This window comes from Rattus norvegicus, chromosome 16 (genome assembly GCF_036323735.1).
Source record: "Rattus norvegicus strain BN/NHsdMcwi chromosome 16, GRCr8, whole genome shotgun sequence".
NCBI lineage: Eukaryota > Metazoa > Chordata > Mammalia > Rodentia > Muridae > Rattus > Rattus norvegicus.
In genome coordinates, this window is record NC_086034.1 from 36447099 (window position 1) to 36469918 (window position 22820).

The 22820-nt window shown below is 37.5% G+C and overlaps 2 protein-coding genes across 3 annotated transcripts in view; both read left to right on the forward strand.

Annotated features, from left to right (window-relative positions):
* Galntl6 (polypeptide N-acetylgalactosaminyltransferase-like 6) overlaps positions 1-22820 on the forward strand; it is a 1251036-nt gene that overhangs the window by 243425 nt on the left and 984791 nt on the right. The gene's annotated exons all lie outside the window — the stretch shown is intronic.
* LOC100912321 (myeloid-associated differentiation marker-like) lies at positions 1518-5035 on the forward strand. Its single transcript, XM_008771236.4, has one exon. The coding sequence runs from the start codon at positions 3223-3225 to the stop codon at positions 4171-4173; it is 951 nt and encodes a 316-aa protein (XP_008769458.1). The 5' UTR covers positions 1518-3222; the 3' UTR covers positions 4174-5035.

Below are 22820 nucleotides of genomic sequence, written 5' to 3' on the forward strand. Positions count from 1 at the left end.
ATGGTTACATTATGAACACACATCATGCAGATGACTGAAAATACATCTGAGTCTCCCAGCAGATAAAGGTGTGAACTTCTTACATACATCAACTTAATGGTCGTATTTTCCACAACCTGACGTGGCACACTCTTTTCATATTTCAAGAGTTCTATTTGCCTGACTTTCATATGCCAAATGTGCTAGTGAACAGTGCCTTAATATTCATGGGATTTATAGATGGCTTTGACGGTTGTCAACTAGAGAAATGGCTTCATCAGGAAGGAATCTGACTTATGATTTCCAGCACACATAAAATCATGTAGTCGTTCACATATGCATTTTCTCTGAAAGGAATTCTTTACATAGTGATCTTTTATGAAAATTATGCAGATAGAAAATCTTTCATGCAAAGGAAGAATATTTCAAATACTCTTTGGCTATACACTTAATATCCAGGAAATTTTGTTAGACTCGTACATTTAAAAGTTATCATATTTTACAATGTACTTTGAAAGACACAGTCAAATAAGCATGTTGTCACTTCTCAAGAATGTATACCATCAAAAGGCAAGGCACACATATATAGGGACAATCTTTACCTGTTACTTTTAGGGGAAGTCTCTGAAGATGACGTGTTAAGACACTAAGACACTGAATATCAGAATATCATTGGGAAGAACTTAATTAATTAATTAGGTTGGTTGGTTGTTGTGAGTAGTATTGTTTAGTTTTACCCTAGGTCTCTCGGCTATCTGGTTCCTGCTTCCTGGGCACTCAAATACTGCCAGGTATGAGCTCCTTCTCATGGAGTGGGCCTTAGGTCAAATGATGAAGACCAAGAATAATTGTGACTGCCCTTTGAAATCCTGTGTATACTTGTACACACACACACACACACACACACACACACACACACCAAAAGCATCATACACACATACAGCAAACAATAATTTAATACAGACTACTTTCCTATTAATTATTTGAGAATTCTATATAATATATTTTGCACATATTCACTAACATCCTATAACTCTTCCCATAACTACCCCTTTTATAGACATACAATTTCCTATACCTGCTTAGTATTTTTTCAAAACCATTTAGTCCAGTTTGTTTTCCCTTATATAAGGTTATATGTCCAACCATTAGATGCTTATTGACATACCAATAAATACTCACCTATGGGGGCAGCTTCATAACCACAAACAATGAGGCTTGCACATGCTCTTAAAATGTCTGTGAGTTTATCTGCAAAACTATTCATCATGTTCAGAACAGACTGTTTCTTTGTCTGTGTCTCCTGACATCAGGTTTTACCATCTGAATGCCCCTCTCCCACAAAGACCGAGGAGTTGTACGTATGAGTTTTCAAATAAAAAATAATAAAATTTAAGAGAATTCAAGGATAAAGCAAGTTAGAGAAATATACATAGGAAAGGTGATGAACAATAATGAAATTTTGAAAATGTCATATGGAAACCTATTATTGTAGAAGCTTTCTTAAATATATATATATATATATAATTTAAATGAAGTTAACTTTAATTGGTTGACTTTTGGAAAAGCATGGTGCGAAGAATGGTTTATCTTTTTTTATAGATGGTGGCCATTGACTCACAAAACCCTGTAAACATTATTAGCTATTAATAGCTCCTATTCTAGATTACCCTCAAGACCTTGACAGTGAGATCTTACTGCTCAAGACCCTTCAAACTTGAGTCATAGGGAGAGGAGACATTGAGGTGGAACTGACATGGAAACTTCATTCATCCTGGCTAACATTCCTAGTGCTACAAAGTGCTATGCTTAATGCTAGAGAAGAAACACAAGCCCTAAGTTTAATCATCTGTGAGCACAGTGAGCCGCAGTAATACCAGGCTTGACAGGAAATGCCCACCACGTGCTAGTGGCATGAATGTCGTGGGGATAACTACTCACTCTCTCATTTGGTTTAAGACTTACTCTGGGACATGAAACACTGACTTGACGTGGCTACTGTGGCCATACTGAGTTTGCTTTGTTGTCATTGAATATTTTACTGTTATGTTTACATGAAGATGTTTAAAAAGGAGATTCATCCAGGTATAGAAGGATATGACAAGATTTCTATGACTTACCAGAGAAACCATAGGAACCCAAAGCTCAAAGAGTCAATAAAAAACAATATTTATACATATCTGTATATGTAATTTGAGGCATGTCAGGCCTATCCAAGAAACGAAGAAAACCAGGAGAGACTAAGGAACAGGTCTGTATACATGTACAGTACATTCTGATGATATCCCATATCTATTAAGACCTCAATCCCTCTCTCACCATATAGCAAAGAGAGAAATGAGTGACCATTATCAAACTTCTTTATTAAAGAACAGGACTAAAATAGTACCACATAGGAAAACTTGTATTCCCACCACTTGTGACATTGAGACAGGGGAATCAAGAGTTTAAGGCCAGCCTTAGATGCAGACTAGGTTCCAAGCTAACCTGAGCTAAATGAAAATCCATTTTGAAAAAATTAAAATAATAATAGGCCTACTTAGTCATCTTTTATAACTGGGGAAAAAAAGAGGCAGTAAATTTCAAAGTCAAGGAAGCCCTTAAAGCTAAAGGAAGCTTAAAGGAAGCAGGGTCTATTTTTTAACACTGAGATAAGAGAGACGTCATAGCTGTTCTTCAGTATGAGAGCTTTCTCTAAGACCTTGCTGGATTCTTCACCTAGTTTCGTGGGTTGTGTGTGTGTGTGTGTGTGTGTGTGTGTGTGTGTGTGTGTGTGTGTGTGTGTGTTGTCGTTTGATTCACAGAAGGAAGTAGGGAGAAAGGACATCCATCCATCTCTTACTTTCTTACTTCCTTTAGGATGGACTCTAAATAATGAGATTTTTAGTAAGTCGATAAAAATTCTTGAGCCGTTTCCAAGCCTGGCCTGGGAACTCTGTACTTAAAGGCCAGAACTGAAGCTATAGATTATTGACTGCCAGAGTTTTTTTTTTTTTTAATTAAAGGGGAAGTATAATACGTACTGCCTACCCGCAACACCAACCACCTTTAAAACACACATAACTGCCGAAGTCACAGACACAAGAGAGAACAGGTATACTTTGACATTGAAGCACTTTAAAAAGCTAACAGCATGAACAACTTCAGAAGCCACAGTTTGGGGACGTATTCTAACCAGGCTTTTTCATGACTGAGACTCAATTTCTCTTCACAATCCGGAACTTTGTCAGTTCTTCAGATTAGATGACATCCATACCAGCAACGGTGACTCACACCACCTTCACGAAGTCCATAATCCCAGGCCTGGACTCTTTGATTATCGTGGCATCCCCTCGGGCACTGATCCGGCCTCTGGGCCTTCTCCGGCTGCTGCAGTTGGCATCTACATGCACAGCTTTCTCGCTAGTGATTTATGTGGGTGCCTGGATGGGCCCCATGGGAAGCTGGTGCCTGTTCTCCTGGTGCTTCAGCTTCGCCATGACAGTGATCGTCCTGGCCGTGGAGATGGCTGGACTCCAGAGAAGCTTGCCACTGTCATGGCGGGAGTTCCCCATCACGTGTGCCTGCTATGCTGTACTCTTCTGTTTGTCATCTTCCATCATCTATCCTATCACCTATGTGCGATTCATGTCTTATGGATACATCAGAAAATATGCTGTCTGCGCCATTATATTCTCGTGCATCTCCTGTGTGGCTTATGCGACAGAGGTGACCTGGACTCATTCAAGGCCTGGAGATATCACTGGCTACATGGCCTCTAAGACTGGGATGCTAAAGGTTTTTGAGTCCTTCGTAGCTTGTATCATTTTTCTCTTCCTCAACAACCCACACCTGTACACGCAGGAACCTGTCCTGCAGTGGTGTCTGTCCGTGTATATCATTTGCTTCATCCTAACCATGGTGGTTATCCTACTCTACCTTGGGAAATGCACCAAAAATCTGCTCATCCCGCTCTCCACCTTCTTGACAGGCATGACTTTCTTGTGTGTCCTCCTGTACACCACCGCCATTGTCCTTTGGCCTCTCTACAAGTTCAGTGAAGGGTTTCATGGTGTACCCAATCGAGTAATGGATTCGAGCTGCAATTATAAACATGCCCACTCAGTGTGTGTCTGGGACCGCCAAGTGGCAGTGGCGTTCTTGACTGGAGTCAACCTCGTAGCATATACAGCTGACTTTATGTACACTAGTTAGCTGGTGTACATTGAAATTCTAAGATTCACATAAGGAATCCCTTGCCATGTCCCTACGGCCACACTTTCATTTTTCTTGCTGTCTTTTTCCTCTCCCATTTTCCTTAGACCTGGTTCATTGTTCTCTTTCCTGCTTATGTTCCTTCCCTTTCCCTTGTTCTAGCTTGTTTTCCTTTTCACCATTTCCTGATTTGCCCCTGAGCTGTGTCTTCATAGCCCTTGTCTTTAACATTTTTGTTTATCCAATCTATATTTTTCTATTAGTTTTCTCATTTTTTAAAAAAATTTCTTGGTCACTTTCTTTTCTTTCCTGGAAGATGTCACTCAGACTTCTTGCTCATTTATTCACAATTTCCACCCTTAAATGTGCTGACTGCTCACATCTCAGGCTCCTCTGCTGCTCTTTGTGCCATGACCTGAGAAGGAGCTCTTGCCAGTCCATGATGAAATGTTGTTTTAAATGTCTGAGTTTCTTCTTTCAACACTGTTATTTTTACCTCATATGTGCCATGTTTCCCAAGTTACTCCTTAATTTTTATTTCTAAGCCAAAACATTATCGCATGTCAGTTACTATCTGAAATCCGTTTTTGCTTGACTAATTACCACTGAATGGGCTTGATGCTAGATCTAATAGTCCAAGTCTTACTGATTCCACATATGCAATACTAAAGAATGTTTTACTTCATATGCTTAACTGACCAGTGTTATCTATGTCTACTACACAGAAACTACCTAATAAATATATATATCAAATTGGTTATTATAGAAATCCAACATATATCAACCATCCCATTTATGTAAGCACAAAGCTGATAAGAGCTTCTATTAAAAATCCTATAAACTTTTGACCTACTTTAAGAAACGGAATGCTTTGTTGTGCGGTTATGCGCAGTTTGAATGTATGAGCAAAGTACATCCCTACATATAGGACATCACTGTGATAACGGTTTCATGGTATGGTTTTATACCTATATCCATATTTCCACTGATTACTGAACTTTTTTCCACAACTAATGAAACCACAGTTATAATGCATAATTATAATAATTAAGATTTTATGTACTATAAACATTTGGTTTTTCAGACCTAATTTTTCCTCAGGCATCTTAGAAAATAAAATGTTAAGGTGATTCTCATCGTGCACTTTGCAACACAGTTACATCAGCAGACATTAGAACCACTTTCTTAAACATAGAAATCATGTTTGCCATAACTTTCACATAGAAATATTGATTTTAACCTCTAATTGATGCTCTTTCCAAAGATAGCACTTATAACAATTTATTTTACACTTAGGTATCTCTTCTCAACTTTCAAGATGAGGAGAAAAACTCATAGCACTTAATGGTTAATCTTAATTAAAGAGAGCAAATACAACCCTAGCTTGGACACTTTGTATACCACAAAACTTTACAGCAACTCTAGGGAAGATTTAAAGTTACCTGTGCCTCACTGTGAACTATCTGACAAAGCTACCGCAGATCTGTCTCTAAACAAAATGGAAAGAGATTTTGTAAGTAACTCAAAACTGTTTGAAGGGGACAGAACATTATTTAATTTATATTTTGAGACTCAGTTTCCATTCCAAGGAAGAGAAAGAATGTTACTGAGCATGCCAGGAAAAATGCTAAGAAACGTTCAGAAATTATATTTATTGCTCTTTAGAAGGCAAAAATGCATTAAAACTAGGTTGCACAATGCCAAGCAACCAGAGCTTCCAGGGACTAAGCCACTACCTAAAGACTATACATGGACTGACCCTGGACTCTGACCTCATAGGTAGCAATGAATAGCCTAGTAAGAGCACCAGTGGAAGGGGAAGCCCTGGGTCCTGCTAAGACTGAACCCCCAGTGAACTAGATTGTTGGGGGGAGGGCGGCAAGTGGGGGAGGATGGGGAGGGGAACACCCATAAAGAAGGGGAGGGGTGAGGGGGATGTTTGCCCGGAAACCGGGAAAGGGAATAACACTCGAAATGTAAATAAGAAATACTCAAGTTAAAAAAAAAAAACTAGGTTGCAAATTTGTCCATTTTCTTAGAACACTAATGAGCACATTAACAATTATCACAGCAGGATAACACCTACCTCCAAGAAACTTTTCAAGCAGGGTCATTTAGGAGGGGATACTGGGAAATAGGAGCCTTCCAAGGAGAGTACTGCACAGAGCATCTGAGAAAATACTTCAAGGAAAGACTGTGAGAAGTGGTAAGGGTAAAAAGATCCCAGAAGACTCACAGACAAAAATACAGAAGATAAACACCACTAGCTAAAACACTCAGTTGTTAGGTTTTTAACAGGTTTTATTCCACAGCAATTTCACAGATATGTGTAAAGTTGCTGTGAGAGAGTCATCATCAGATCTAAAAATTTATATCTTGCTTTGGATTTTAAATGTTAAAAAGTATTCTCATAGGACATGAATTTGACTAAATGGGGGGGGGGATACCCATATGGGGGAGGGGAGAGGATGGAGGATTATGGACAGGAAACCAGGAAAGAGAATAACATTTAAAAGTAAGTAAAGAAATATATCTAATAAAAAGTGAATCAACAATGCATCATTATTTAGATAAAATTTCTTTGTGAAAATTAATTTAGTGAATCATAATGAGTAACATTCCAGGAAGATGCATGCAGACCTACCCTCATGATTGCTGAGATTCACGGGTTTTTGTTTTGGTTTTGGTTTTGGTTTTGTCATTTTGCTTGTTTGGTTTTTAGTGTAGTGGAATTATGAAGTTGAGGATTAAATGGGAAGCACTGAATTCATTCGCTGAATCTAGGACCCACATTTCATCATAATTTCCACAGTGAAATTCTTCCCAGAAATACAACTTGAAAAATTATTTCAAAGTTATTTCTCTTGAAAGGATTTTGTCACGTATATTCATCTGTTTATCCTGACTCCCAACATGAGGTTAGCACTTGCACTTTACATATGGGAAAGCAGAGGCAGAGACACTGAGGCTGAGAGGTCTATGGTGATCTGAGAAGAGCCACTACATTAGCAATTCCAGCAGGGATGATCCTTTACCCGCAGCCCTCTCTGCTTCAGAGGATCATTGGGATAAGCAAATTGTCAAGGAGTCTCCGTATTGATGCACTAGTGTCATAATTCTAAAAATTGGTTGTCATGTGACACCATCATATGACTTAATTAGCCAGATAATATTGCATGGTATAGTCCCCATTCCCCTCCAATTACATTCTTTACAAAATAATATATCATAAATGTACATATATAGTATAGCACATTTAATAGTTCATAGGAATTCAAGGAAAATATTACCCAATATTTGACATTTGGATTTGTTAGTCATCTCTATTTACTCCTCTTGCAGAATTGGGATTACTGTATTATTTTGGAAACTTTATTTATTTGGTTAATTAGCTTAATCATTCTTAAGAGTCAGACCACACTATTGAACAAAAGAATGGAGATGAGATTGGTATGGTTTTGATTTTTCTATGAAGTTTACTCTGCAAAGGCAACATTTGACCTTTTGTTGGAAATCTCTTCTCTATTGAATGTCTTAAAATTCAGTGCAAGGTCAGCTTTATATTTCATAAAGGAAAAATTATTCACACTAGTTTTATATAATAATTTCATTTTCAAAATAACACAAAACAGTGAAGTCTTTGAGCACAATCTGAAAGATATTGGCTTGTAAACCTGTTTTGAATAATTCGAACATTTGCAAGTCACAGCTGGATAAATCTGCAGGTGATAATCCAAATTTCATAGTTCCTTTATGCAAACTGACAGGACAACTAAAAATATTTAAACACATTTCAATATATATTGTAATTATTGCATTTATAACATATGATATAAATATGATTATATTAAATACTACATAATAAATATTAATATGTATATGATTGATTTGCACAAACACTTATATATGTGTACCACTTACATGTGTGATGCTTGTGGAGCTCAGAAGAGAGTATCAGATCTCCTGAAATTGTAATTACAGATTATGTGAGCTTCCAGGGTGTATAGCAGGAACCAAAACCAGGTCCCTCAGAAGAACAAATGTACCTAAGTGCTCATGCAAGATACAATCTCCATAGCCCCATTTTCATGACTGGTATGACCACACATGCTTAATTAAAATTACTTCATTGAGCAAACATTTCCTAATCACCTACTTTATATCTCGTACTTTGAAAGAGTTGCATTTTTACAGATATTGACAAAAATTAAGAAGATATGGTAGGCATAGTGTATTAGAGACAGCAACATATATATTTGCATTTCAACTGAGAAGAAAGTAACTTCCCTTAAACTACATCCAGTTGCTTTGATCAGTAGAATGTGGTAGAAATAGTATTATGACATCCTTAGTCTTGTTTGAAGAGAACTTGCTGCTGTTGGTCTCTTTCTTTTGAAACATTGATATTCACATAAGAAGTTCAACTTCAGGAAGTGACTCTTCTGCAGTGAAGCCAGGACTGACATGCTAGATGGATTAGAAAGACTATGGAGATACCAAGTAGGAATGAGCCAAGTCCTAGCAGCTCCCTCCTCAACCTTTCAGATCCTAGTGTGATAATCTGGAAATTTCAGCCAAGAATACATCATTTTTGAATGCTTGCTTCTCAATTTCTTGTTATCAACATAATTAAATGTCATACTCATTTTACTTAAAGCATCTAGATACATAAATAGGATTTGTGTGTGTGTGTGTGTGTGTGTGTGTGTGTGTGTGTGTGTGCGCGCGCGCGCGCGTGCCTGTGTATGTGCGTGCGCGCTCGTACGGGCACATTTGGATAATTTTTTGTACCAAAAAGCTAAAGGATACTATAAAACTTACAAACTCTTCCCCTATCTTAATATGCAATGTTGGAACATTTATTTAAACGTTCAAAACTTCTATTGTAAGTAAATAAAGTGGTGGGCAATTGATGTATTTAATTTTACATTTATATGCTAAACGATATGTAAGGCTCATTGAGGATTATGGCACAGATTTTAAGCAAACTTAAACTCTGATATTTGTCTTTGAAATCATAACAAAATAATAATGAATATCCCAAACTTTATTTGAATGACAGAAAAAATCTACTTGAGCTATAAAACTGGATGTTATTCATATTTATATAAAATTAAATGATCTGTAAAACTATCTTTTAAAATTATCTGTTCAATATAATGTAGCCAGTAGGTGAATATTAATATTTGCTGAAGGAAAATATTTTAAATTTCTCATAATGCATAAATGCCTATTAAAATATTCTAAGAAAAACATGGCTACTTAAAATAACAATTTTTCATGTATATTATGTTGTTCTTATATTCATCTACTTGTATTTACATACTTTATACTGAAGAATAAGCTTAAACTTGTTCTAAGAATACTCAATAGATTTAATATAAAGTTTAAAATTAACATTTCTTATTCCTTTATCAAAATACTAATTACTAAATTTTTGTATACTTATGTCTGATTATATTATACACTGTCAATATCATCCAACCAGTGCTTAATATCAAAATGATTATTGATACTAAGTTTTTATTTGCCTATTGTGGTGGTTTAAGAATGGCCCTCATAGATTCATGTGTGTGAATGCTTGGCCCAAAGGGAGTGAGTGGCACTATTAGTAGGTGTGGCCTTGTTGGAGTAGGTGTGGCCTTGTTGGAGTAGGTGTGGCCTTGTTGGAGTAGGTGTGGCCTTGTTGGAGTAGGTGTGGCCTTGTTGGAGTAGGTGTGGCCTTGTTGGAGTAGGTGTGGCCTTGTTGGAGGAAGTGTGTCACTGTGGAAGTAGGTTTGAGGTCTCATGCATGATAAAGTCATGCCTAGTCACATTCTCATTCCGTGGCTTGAGGATCAAGATGTAGAAGTGTCAGCCATCACCATGTCTGCCTCTATGTTATGATGTTTCCCTTCACGATGTTCATACAACCAAACCTCTGTCAGCCCCAACTTCAATGTTTTCTTTCATAAAAGCTACCATGGTGAAAATACCTCTTCACAGAATAGAGCCCTAACTAGGACACCAATTTTATTTCAAATATACCACATTTCCTTAAAGTTAAGTATGCTGTTTGTATAATCACATTAAGCTTTTTGGCTTGTATGCAGTCTCATTTATTTGCAGACTTACCTTACAAATATTCAAGACGTGGTTTAAAGATAAGAATGACACATTCCCATCTTTGAAAGTTACAGATAAGTTTGGAGTACTTGTTTCATAAAAAGACTGAGTGATTATTGGTAAGATATAAATAAAGCAGAATAATATTTTTTTGTTGATGCTCTTTGTTTGACACAGGGTTTCTCTGTGTAGCCCTGGCTAACCTAGAACTCACCTAGACCAGGACAGCCACGAACTCACCGTCTCCAGTGTGCTAGAATTAAAGGGATATACCACCCTTACCCACCAGTGAACTGATCCCTTTTGCAGGAACTTAAACATTCAAGGTTTTGTAAAGTGTATAGACATGTATATAGAGAACAGAAGGAAGCTCATGATAATATATTAAGGAGAAATAATAGCAAGAACAGCAAAAATAACTATTCTTAGAAAATGCAGTAGGAATTTCTATGGTCAGCTAATAGGAATCCTGAGAAGAAAAAGGTTTCAATCAAATAGGAAATCTTTAAATTTCATAAAAAATTTCCCTTAAGAATACCACCTAAAAGCTCTAGAACAAAAAGAAGCAAATACACCCAGGAGGAGTAGAAGGCAGGAAATAATCAAACTCAGAGCTGAAATCAACCAAGTAGAAACAAAAAGGACCATAGAAAGGATCAACAGAACCAAAAGTTGGTTCTTTGAGAAAATCAACAAGATAGATAAACCCTTAGCCAGACTAATGAGAGGACACAGAAAGTGCGTCCAAATTAACAAAATCAGAAATGAAAAGGGAGACATAACAACAGATTCAGAGGAAATTCAAAAAATCATCAGATCTTACTATAAAAACCTATATTCAACAAAACTTGAAAATCTTCAGGAAATGGACAATTTCCTAGACAGATACCAGGTACCGAAGTTAAATCAGGAACAGATAAACCAGTTAAACAACCCCATAACTCCTAAGGAAATAGAAGCAGTCATTAAAGGTCTCCCAACCAAAAAGAGCCCAGGTCCAGACGGGTTTAGTGCAGAATTCTATCAAACCTTCATAGAAGACCTCATACCAATATTATCCAAACTATTCCACAAAATTGAAACAGATGGAGCACTACCGAATTCCTTCTACGAAGCCACAATTACTCTTATACCTAAACCACACAAAGACCCAACAAAGAAAGAGAACTTCAGACCAATTTCCCTTATGAATATCGACAAAAAAATACTCAATAAAATTCTGGCAAACCGAATTCAAGAGCACATCAAAACAATCATCCACCATGATCAAGTAGGCTTCATCCCAGGCATGCAGGGATGGTTTAATATACGGAAAACCATCAACGTGATCCATTATATAAACAAACTGAAAGAACAGAACCACATGATTATTTCATTAGATGCTGAGAAAGCATTTGACAAAATTCAACACCCCTTCATGATAAAAGTCCTGGAAAGAATAGGAATTCAAGGCCCATACCTAAACATAGTAAAAGCCATATACAGCAAACCAGTTGCTAACATTAAACTAAATGGAGAGAAACTTGAAGCAATCCCACTAAAATCAGGGACTAGACAAGGCTGCCCACTCTCTCCCTACTTATTCAATATAGTTCTTGAAGTTCTAGCCAGAGCAATCAGACAACAAAAGGAGATCAAGGGGATACAGATCGGAAAAGAAGAGGTCAAAATATCACTATTTGCAGATGACATGATAGTATATTTAAGTGATCCCAAAAGTTCCACCAGTGAACTACCAAAGCTGATAAACAACTTCAGCAACATGGCTGGGTATAAAATTAACTCAAATAAATCAGTTGCCTTCCTCTATACAAAAGAGAAACAAGCCCAGAGAGAAATTAGGGAAACGACACCCTTCATAATAGACCCAAATAATATAAAGTACCTCGGTGTGACTTTAACCAAGCAAGTAAAAGATCTGTACAATAAGAACTTCAAGACACCGAGGAAAGAAATTGAAGAAGACCTCAGAAGATGGAAAGATCTCCCATGCTCATGGATTGGCAGGATTCATATAGTAAAAATGGCCATTTTACCAAAAGCAATCTACAGATTCAATGCAATCCCCATCAAAATACCAATCCATTTCTTCAAAGAGTTAGACAGAACAATTTGCAAATTCATCTGGAATAACAAAAAACCCAGGATAGCTAAAACTATCCTCAACAATAAAAGGACTTCAGGGGGAATCACTATCCCTGAACTCAAGCAGTATTACAGAGCAATAGTGATAAAAACTGCATGGTATTGGTACAGATACAGACAGATAGACCAATGGAATAGAATTGAAGACCCAGAATTGAACTCACACACCTATGGTCACTTGATTTTTGACAAAGGAGCCAAAACCATCCAATGGAAAAAAGATAGCATTTTCAGCAAATGGTGCTGGTTCAACTGGAGGGCAACATGTAGAAGAATGCAGATTGATCCATGCTTATCACCCTGTACAAAGCTTAAGTCCAAGTGGATCAAGGACCTCCACATCAAACCAGACACACTCAAACTAATGAAGAAAAACTAGGGAAGCATCTGGAACACATGGGCACTGGAAAAAATTTCCTGAACAAAACACCAATGGCTTATGCTCTAAGATCAAGAATCGACAAATGGGATCTCATAAAACTGCAAAGCTTCTGTAAGGCAAAGGACACTGTGGTTAGGACAAAACGGCAACCAACAGAATGGGAAAAGATCTTTACCTATCCTACAACAGATAGAGGCCTTATATCCAAAATATACAAAGAACTCAAGAAGTTAGACCGCAGGGAAACAAATAACCCTATTAAAAATGGGGTTCAGAGCTAAACAAAGAATTCACAGCTGAGGAATGCTGAATGCCTGAGAAACACCTAAAGAAATGTTCAACATCTTTAGTCATAAGGGAAATGCAAATCAAAACAACCCTGAGATTTCACCTCACACCAGTGAGAATGGCTAAGATCAAAAACTCAGGTGACAGCAGATGCTGGCGAGGATGTGGAGAAAGAGGAACACTCCTCCATTTTTGGTGGGATTGCAGACTGGTAAAACCATTCTGGAAATCAGTCTGGAGGTTCCTCAGAAAATTGGATATTGAACTGCCTGAGGATCCAGCTATACCTCTCTTGGGCATATACCCCAAGATGCCTCAACATATAAAAGAGACACGTGCTCCACTATGTTCATCGCAGCCTTATTTATAATAGCCAGAAAATGGAAAGAACCCAGATGCCCTTCAACAGAGGAATGGATACAGAAAATGTGGTACATCTACACAATGGAATATTACTCAGCTATCAAAAACAACGAGTTTATGAAATTCGTAGGCAAATGGTTGGAACTGGAAAATATCATCCTGAGTGAGCTAACCCAATCACAGAAAGACATACATGGTATGCACTCATTGATAAGTGGCTATTAGCCCAAATGCTTGAATTACCCTAGATCCCTAGAACAACCGAAACTCAAGACCGTTGATCAAAATGTGAATGCTTCACTCCTTCTTTAAATGAGGAAAAAGAATACCCTTGGCAGGGAAGGGAGAGGCAAAGATTAAAACAGAGACTGAAGGAACACCCATTCAGAGCCTGCCCCACATGTGGCCCATACATATACAGCCACCCAATTAGACAAGATGGATGAAGCAAAGAAGTGCAGACCGACAGGAGCCGGATGTAGATCGCTCCTGAGAGACACACCCAGAATACAGCAAATACAGAGGCGAATGCCAGCAGCAAACCACTGAACTGAGAATAGGTCCCCCGTTGAAGGAATCAGAGAAAGAACTGGAAGAGCTTGAAGGGGCTCGAGACCCCAAAAGTACAACAATGCCAAGCAACCAGAGCTTCCAGGGACTAAGCCACTACCTAAATACTATACATGGACTGACCCTGGACTCTGACCCCATAGGTAGCAATGAATATCCTAGTAAGAGCACCAGTGGAAGGGGAAGCCCTGTGTCCTGCTAAGACTGAACCCCCAGTGAACTAGACTATGGGGGGAGGGCGGCAATGGGGGGAGAGTTGGGAGGGGAACACCCATAAGGAAGGGGAGGGGGGAGGAGGATGTTTGCCCGGAAACCGAGAAAGGGAATAACACTTGAAATGTATATAAGAAATACTCAAGTTAATAAAAAAAAAGAATATACTATAAATGGGAAAGTTATGTATAAAGAGTATTATTAATTTTATTTCTTAAAATTTTGTTAATTTAGCTTATACTCTCAAGCTCAAATAAGAGTCTTGCTATACAGCTGTATACATCTTTAAAAGGTATTATATGGTTGTTCTTATAGCTAAGAGAAACTAATTATTAAGTATTTTGTGTCCTATGTTCAATTTCTCAACCAACACAAACAAGGGAGAAAAAAGAGAAAGGGAGGGAAGGAGGAGAGAGGGGGGGAGGAGAGATGGGGTAATAGGTGGACTGAAGAAAGGAAGGAAGGAAGGAAGGAAGGAAGGAAGAAAAGAAGGAAGGAAGGAAGGAAGGAAGGAAGGAAGAAAGGAAGGAAGGAGAGAGGAAGGAAGGAAGGAAGGAAGGAAGGAAGGAAGGAAGGGAGGAGAGAGGAAGGAAGGAAGAATGGATGGATTTCTTATCAAGAATAAGAATCTGAGATAGAAACTCCCTTCTAGCTCGGCCAGCATTTACCCAGGTCAGTGTTAAGAAATGTGTTCAAAACCCAGATTCCTTTAAATTGTTAGAGATCTGTGTGTGGACTTCATTTGCACACGTACCTACGTTGTCACAGCAGAAATCTCATCGAGAGAAGTGCTTACGGGGTTGCAATGGTGGTTCAGTAGCTAACAAACTACAGCTTTTTTTCAGTGGACTAGAATCACAGGACTCACTAGGCTGATCAACTGCTAGGAACTCCATCCCCAGTGAATCCTTCTGGTTGTCTTGGACATTGAAATCAAATGAAAACTACCCATCACTCCACATATAAACAACTAATCAAAAAGATAAAATCTTCTCCACAGTGACTGATAGTTTTAAGATGTTTAAAAGAGGAATATTCTATAGAACACAGGATGAGGTAAGAAAACAACCTCCTACAAAGTTTACTGAACTTGAAGAAAGTGAGTCAGGCAAAATTACTTAAAATTATTTATGAGACTGGAACATTTCTGCATGGATTCAAACATTTCCAAGAAATTTATAGCAATTTTAAGTCTTTTAATGAGAGGTTATAATTGCTGCTTGAGGTTTATTTACTCTACCAAATATGACTATGGTAATCTTGCCAATATTCAAATAGATCAGGTCGCATACTCTAAGATTTTTTAAAGACAGCTTTTATTTAATTCTTATAAAGTAAAGAGATTTTTTGACTACTGAAGCAATGACCCTAATCACAGCACACAAAAGCCTGCCTCCCTCAAGGCCTTCAGCTCACTTCCCTTTCTTTAATTGACCCAGCAGCTGTCAGTCTTACCACAACATGCTCCCTGTAGCACAGTATTGATTCCCTGAGAAAGGTGCACTGAGGTAGCTGCTCTTGAATCTAATTTTTCTATCCAGCTTTACTTTGTATTAGTTTGAACAGACATTGTCTCTTTCTCTCTAAAGCTATGTGCCATGGAAATACAAAACGAAGTCCTGGAGCCAAGAGCATTTATTAAGGTGGAAATAGGGTAAACATTTATTATATCAGAAATAGCAGACTGCACACCACTGACCAAACGGCGGATGTGTCAAAATGATACATTACTTGATGTTTGCTTCACTCTCCTCTCCCTCTTCTACCTGCAAACAAACATGGGAGTATATTTTTAAAAGTAAAATAAAACTAGAAGAACAATAAAAGATATCAGAGCTCCCTGAAGACGTAACAGAAGTAAACTGATGTAGGTCATTAAGCTTCCTGTTTATTGATTTTAGTAGTCAATATATTAGCAGCTAGTAGAAAAACACAATTATTGGGAAATTCCAGGTGCCATGTTAAAGGGGAGACAACGTGAATGTGGTTTAATATTTGAAGAAACAACACATTCATCAGGTAATAAATATATAAAAGATATCAGTGTATTAAAAGAATTTTCTACAGACATAAAAGGTTTAAAATATGGGATGTAGAAGTAAAGGTTTTTTTAAATAGGGATTGTATTACTATAAATACATCTTTGAATGAGAAAATAATGACTAACAATGTTTTCCACATGGTATAACACTGATATTTTCTGGCATTACTCTTCTGGTCCCTAGCATTCCCTCATAACCTAGATGAGGTGTTATTGATAGAGCTGGTAACTTCTTCAACAAGCTTCACTAAGATAAGGACCTTGTTCCTCTTTCTCTAGTTACAGAATGCCAGAGTTTATAAAAATCAAAAAGTATTTTACACTGAGGCAAGTTTTAATGATTATTCAATGGACATAAGTGTTTGAAATACCAGCATAGCATTGTCGAGTAGAATATTTGGAACCAAGAATAATATTCTATTATTATAATGCTCTAACACTGTATCACTTTAACACTATATCAACTTCAAATATAACTCTATCACAAAAAGTGATGTTACAATCCAAGTATCAAAACCAAAGATAAGCCCATAAACCTCTTTGAATTATTTCAAGAAAATATGTGTATGGGAAATATATATGTATATATACAGTTATAAATACATATATATACATAGAATCAGATATACACATGCGCACACACACACACACACACACACACACACACATATATATATCAGAATACTCTATTATATTAGTAGATAAACCTACAGATTTTTTTTTTTGGTTCTTTTTTTCGGAGCTGGGGACTGAACCCAGGGCCTTGTGCTTCCTAGGCAAAACCTACAGATTTTTATTTCAAATTATGTTTCTATTTCTGCAGTACTTCAGCAACATCTGTAAACACAGCTTATTTACTAAATTGCATATTAATGTTGTAGTGGCTACAGAAGGCTATGATCATAAGGGCTATATAAACTCAGTAATTCCTTCAAGTACTGTAGATATTGCCTACACCATTGTGTGCACATTCCAACAATTTTGAACTAAATGTAACATATAGACTCTAGTACAGAATGTGAAATGAAAGATTTACATAAACTATAACAGACCTTTAACATAATTCAATTTGGAATAATACAGCATCTAAATAAGCTGTCTCCTTCAAATCCTTTTGGGGTTTGTCACAATACCAGAAGGCATTCGAACAGGACCCTGCCAAGCACTCTCTGCATGCAGAGCAGAATGCTCCAATTTCCATTCTTCGAAAAAGGACAGCTCAACCAAATTGAATGTATTTTGGCTGACGATTTGTATGCTTAGACTCTGCCCAACATACTTTACTCTGAAAGAGCCAAGCTATAAAGCCTAGAATTATAGTTTATAATAGGAAGCTTGATAGAGCTGTTTGCACTGATATTGCACCCTCTGTAACAGGAGCATAATTTGTATTTTAAAGAGATGGGAGTGTTCCTCATGGCCAAAAAAAGAATAGTAGACTTTACGATGATTATTTCTAAGCACTCATCTTTTCTACCTCTCTGTATATGCTGGAGTATTTTTAGACTATTTCATCATTTATATATATATAAAATCATAAATTATATATTTCTTTGTGAACTTTAATTTAATGTTAAAGTACCAAGACTTCCTAAAGCAAGTCTATTTTTAAAAAAATTAAATATTCGCAAAAAGATTATTTAAGTTAACTTTCCTCTCTTTCTTTCTACACTTGATTACAGTGAAAAAGGTCAGTGAGGAAAGAGTTGAGGGAGAGGCAGGGTAGATCCGTATTTGCCTTAGTTACATACTGTTCACATGGAAACAGTTTATTTTTTACTTTTTACATTTATTCTTTATTTGTATTAGATCCTTTCAGTTTTATTTTCTACTTTTCTCTTTTTGACGTTCTCAGTAATGTGACTAAAAATAATGCATACTTTGTCAAAAAAAGCCATCCATTCATAAAATAGCCTGTGAATTTCATGAAGTCTTTGTTTTTAATGGCTGAGTAGTACTCCATTGTATAAATATAACACATTTTCTATACCCATTCCTCTGTTGAGGGACATCTGGGTTATTTCCAATTTCTGGCTATTAAAATAAGTCTGCTATGAACATAGTGGAGCATGTGTCCTTGTTATACGTTGGAGCATCTTTGGGGTATATGCCGACAAGTGGTATAGCTGGGTCCTCTGGTGGAACAATTTCCAATTTTCTCAGGAGCTTACCAGACTGATTTCCATAATGGTTGTACCAGCTTGCAATCCCACCAACAATGGAGGAGTGTTCCTCTTTCTCCACATCCTACCCAGCACCTGATCTAACCTGCATTTTTGATCTTACTCATTCTGATTGGTGTGAGGTGGAATCTCAGGATCGTTTTCAGTTGCATTTCCCTGATGACTAAGGATGTTTAATATTTATTTTTCATTTATTGGATATTTTTATTTACATTTCAAATATTATCCCCTTTCCAGGTTTCCCCTCCACAGCCCCCACAACCCACCCTCTTACCCCCTGCTTCTATGAGGGTGCTCCCTCATCCACCTGCCCACTGCCTTCCCTCCTCTCTGCCCTGGCATTCCCGTACACTGGGCATCTAGTCTTAACAGGACCAAGGGACTCTCGACCCACTGATGACGTACAAGGCCATCCTCTGTTACATATGTAGCTGGAGCCATGGTCCCTCCATGTGTACACTTTGGTTGGTGGTTTAGTCCCTGGGAGTTCTGGGGGGTCTGGTTGGTTGATGATGTTGTTCTCCTTATGGGGTTGCATAAGGAGAACAGTCCTTTCTCTTACTCCTCCAATGGGGACCCAGTGCTTCTTAGCCATGCAAGATTCCTCAGTTGAGAATTCTGATTAGCTCTGCACATCATTTTTATATAGGGTTATTAAACTGGAGTTTGACTTCTTGAGTTCTTTCTATAGTTTGGATGTTAGCCCTCTTGGATGTAGGGTTGGTAAAGATCTTTTCCCAATCTTCGGTGGGTGGCCGTCCTATGATGTATCCTTCACCTTACAGAAGCTTTTCAGTTTTATGAAGTCCCACATGTCAATTCTTTTTTTTTTTTTTTTTTGAGCTGAGGACTGAACCCAGGGCCTTGCGCTTGCTAGGCAAGCGCTCTACCACTGAGCTAAATCCCCAACCCCCCCCCCCACGTGTCAATTCTAGATCTTTGAGCGTAAGCCATTGATGTTCTGTTCTGGAAATTTTCTCGTGTCAATGTGTTTAGAGGTACTTTACCACTTTCTCTTCAATTAGATTCATCATATCTGAATTATGTAGAGGTCCTTAATCCACTTGGATTTGAGCTTTGTACAAGGAGATAAGAGTGGGTTTATTTCCATTTTTCTACCTGCAGACTACCAGTTGAACCAGCACTCGCTGTTGAAAATGCTGTCTTATTTCCACTGGATGGTTTTTGATCCCTTTGTCAAAATCAAGTGACCATAGGTGTGTGGGTTCATTTCTTGGTCTTCAATTCTATGCCATTGATCTACCTGCCTGTGTCTGTACCAATACCATGCAGTCTTTATTAAAATTGCTCTGTAATACTGCTTGAGGTCAGGGATGATGAATCCCCCAGACATTCTTTTATTGTTGAGAATGGTTTTTGATATCCTGAGCTTTTTGTTATTCAAGATAAAATTTGAGAAAATTGCTCTTTCTAACTCTGAAGAATTGAGTTGGAAATTTGATGGGGATTGAATTGAATCGGTAGATTGCTTTTGGTAAGATGACCATTTTTACTATGTTAATCCTGCTGATCCATGAGCATGGGAGATCTTTCTATCTTCTGAGGTCTTCTTCTATTTCTTTCTTCAAAGACTGAAGTTCTTGTCATATGGATATTTTACCTGCTTGATTAGTGTCACAACAAAATATTTCATATTATTTTTGGCTATTGTGAAGGGTGTCGTTTCCCTAATTTCTTTCTCAGCCTGTTTATCCTTTGAGTAGAGGAAGGCTACTGATTTGTTTGAGTTAATTTTATATCCAGCCACTTTGTTGAAGTTGTTTGTCAGCTGTAGGAGTTTTCCCATGGATTTTTGCGGCCACTTATATATACTATCATATCATCTGCAAATAGTGATTATCATAAATAGAGAGTCCCAAAAGAGAGAAAACATAAGGCATGTGTGACATTTCATATGGAAGAACGTGCTAGGTTACGTGAGCTACCTTGGATATGAAATTGGGCATATCATAGAAGATAAAGGTACTTATTTTGGAAAGGCTTTGAAAGACATAAAACAATAGCTTATCTTCTAAGACACTAATGACAAAATAAAGTACATATGTACATAGACATTGTGGCCTTTCCCTTAAGCTTCTAGAGTACATACAGTCTTCCACCTTCAGAAACCACGGCTATGTGGAACTGGGACAGAACTACAGACAATTTACAGGAGGTATAAGAGGGGACATACCTAATCTTAGGTGAAGGTATAACAATCCTCTCCATCACAATCTTCTAAGAACAAATGTTGTTAACCCACCATAAGGTCCAGTCTCAGGGGACTCTGTAAGCAGTCATACCTGCTCTGACTAAATGAGGGCACTGTGCTCCAAGGCAGTGTCCTACAATCCTTTAATAGAAATGAAAGACTCCAGCTGACCTGTTTACTGTCCACTCAGGTCCACTGACTAGCCAGAGGAATCAAGTCCTGCAGAGAGAGGGAAGAGAGAGACAGAGACAGAGACAGACACAGAGAAACAGTCAAACAGAACAGAGAGAGAGAGACAGAGAGAGAGGACAGAGGAGTTAGTGCTGATCATAAAGATATAGGAAGTCGGTGTTGTAGAACACAGTCGTGGATATTTTACCAGACCATCTCTGTGAAGTACATAGCAGCAGCATTAGTGCAAACCACAGTCTGGCTTGTCTGTGGACACTTGGTGATGAGTCAGGGTTGCAGCACCAGAACATTCTTTCCAACATTGCTGAAAATCATGTCACCCAGAGCACATAAAAGTAGCTTCACTGAAATTGCTCCTCAGGATCCAAGTACTCTGAATTCATGGAAGGCTTCAGAACTCATGGGAATCACAGGCAAACGTTCAGTATTTACCAAACAGTTTGTCTTTCTTACAAAATTTTTCCTTATACCTCTCATAATTTATAAAGGTATACATATTAATAATAATAATGATGATGATGATGATATAGTCTACACTTACATTGTATCAAGGTAAAATATCATTCTGTGAATGTTAGAGAAAGAGGAGAGGAATGGGAATCAGGTAAGAGTCCCCAAATTGGTTATTTAGTACCAGCTGATCAGCCCTAAAATCAAATATATATATATAGGTGACATTATATGAACTGAGAAAGTTATATTTTATACACTTGGTAATATAGAGCGTAATTGTTTTTTGTATCCATGATGTATGCATGCATCTTACAACAATAAAATAAATAGAGGCTAACAATTTAAGAGATAGCAAGGGGGTACATGGGAAAGACTGGGGAAAGAAAGGAAATGAGAACAGTATAAAAGACAACACAAAATGAAATTTTTAGTATATAAAATAATTTTAAAGAATATTTATCTAGGCTGTAACATATTGGTTTAATCAGGCAAAACCAAAACTAAAATAAAATAAAGACTAATATTTAAGGTAATTATGCTTAGTCTAATAGACATTTCATAGAAAAAATATATTTCTGACTAGAATGATATTCTCAATATTACACTTTAGTGGTTTTTGTTTGGAAATTTGTTGACAGTAATTTACATTAAAAGCTGCCTCAGGATCTTCGTGAAGGCATACGCAGTATATTTTAACGTGTTCAGTTAATGTTCAGATCAAGCAAATGCTGTTTTGCTATTGCAATCCACACATTGTTATCTAAAACGTATAGACATTAATGGGAAAAATTTCATTAAGGTGAGAGAGAGGCACCTCTTCTCTTGAAAGCAGCTTCTTTTGTGCCTCTAGTACTGGCATAAAAAGCTTGGAGATCACTGGCACTAATTCTTTTCTGAAGAGAATACAGAAAAGGATAGGAAACACATGTTCTTGGCAGAGAAACTAAAGGCTTTATAGTAACTCACCATTTATACCACTGCAAGCCAACTTAGTGAGTTACATTAATATCGAAATTCTGTCTTGAGTTTTTTTTCAAATCTCTTTTTTTTCCATCTTTATTAAATTGGGTATTTCTTATTTACATTACTTTTTTTATTTTATTTTTTTTTAACTTGAGTATTTCTTATTTACATCTCGAGTGTTACTCCCTTTCCCGGTTTACGGGCCAACATCCCCCTAATCCTTCCCCCTCCCCTTCTTGATGGGTGTTCCCCTCCCCATGCTCCCCCCATTGCCGCCCTCCCCCCAACAATCATGTTCAGTCTTAGCAGGACCCAGGGCTTCCCCTTACACTGATGATCTTACTAGGATATTCAATGCTACCTATGAGGTCAGAGTCCAGGGTCAGTCCATGTATAGTCTTTAGGTAGTGGCTTAGTCCCTGGAAGCTCTGGTTGCTTGACATTGTTGTTCATATGGGGTCTCGAGCCCCTTCAAGCTCTTCCAGTTCTTTCTCTGATTTCTCTGAGTCCTATTCTCAGTTCAGTGGTTTGCTGCTG

What these genes read in the sequence shown, in the direction of transcription:
- LOC100912321 (XM_008771236.4), top strand. Translation starts at nt 3,223, where the DNA reads ATGACATCCATACCAGCAACGGTGACTCACACCACCTTCACGAAGTCC.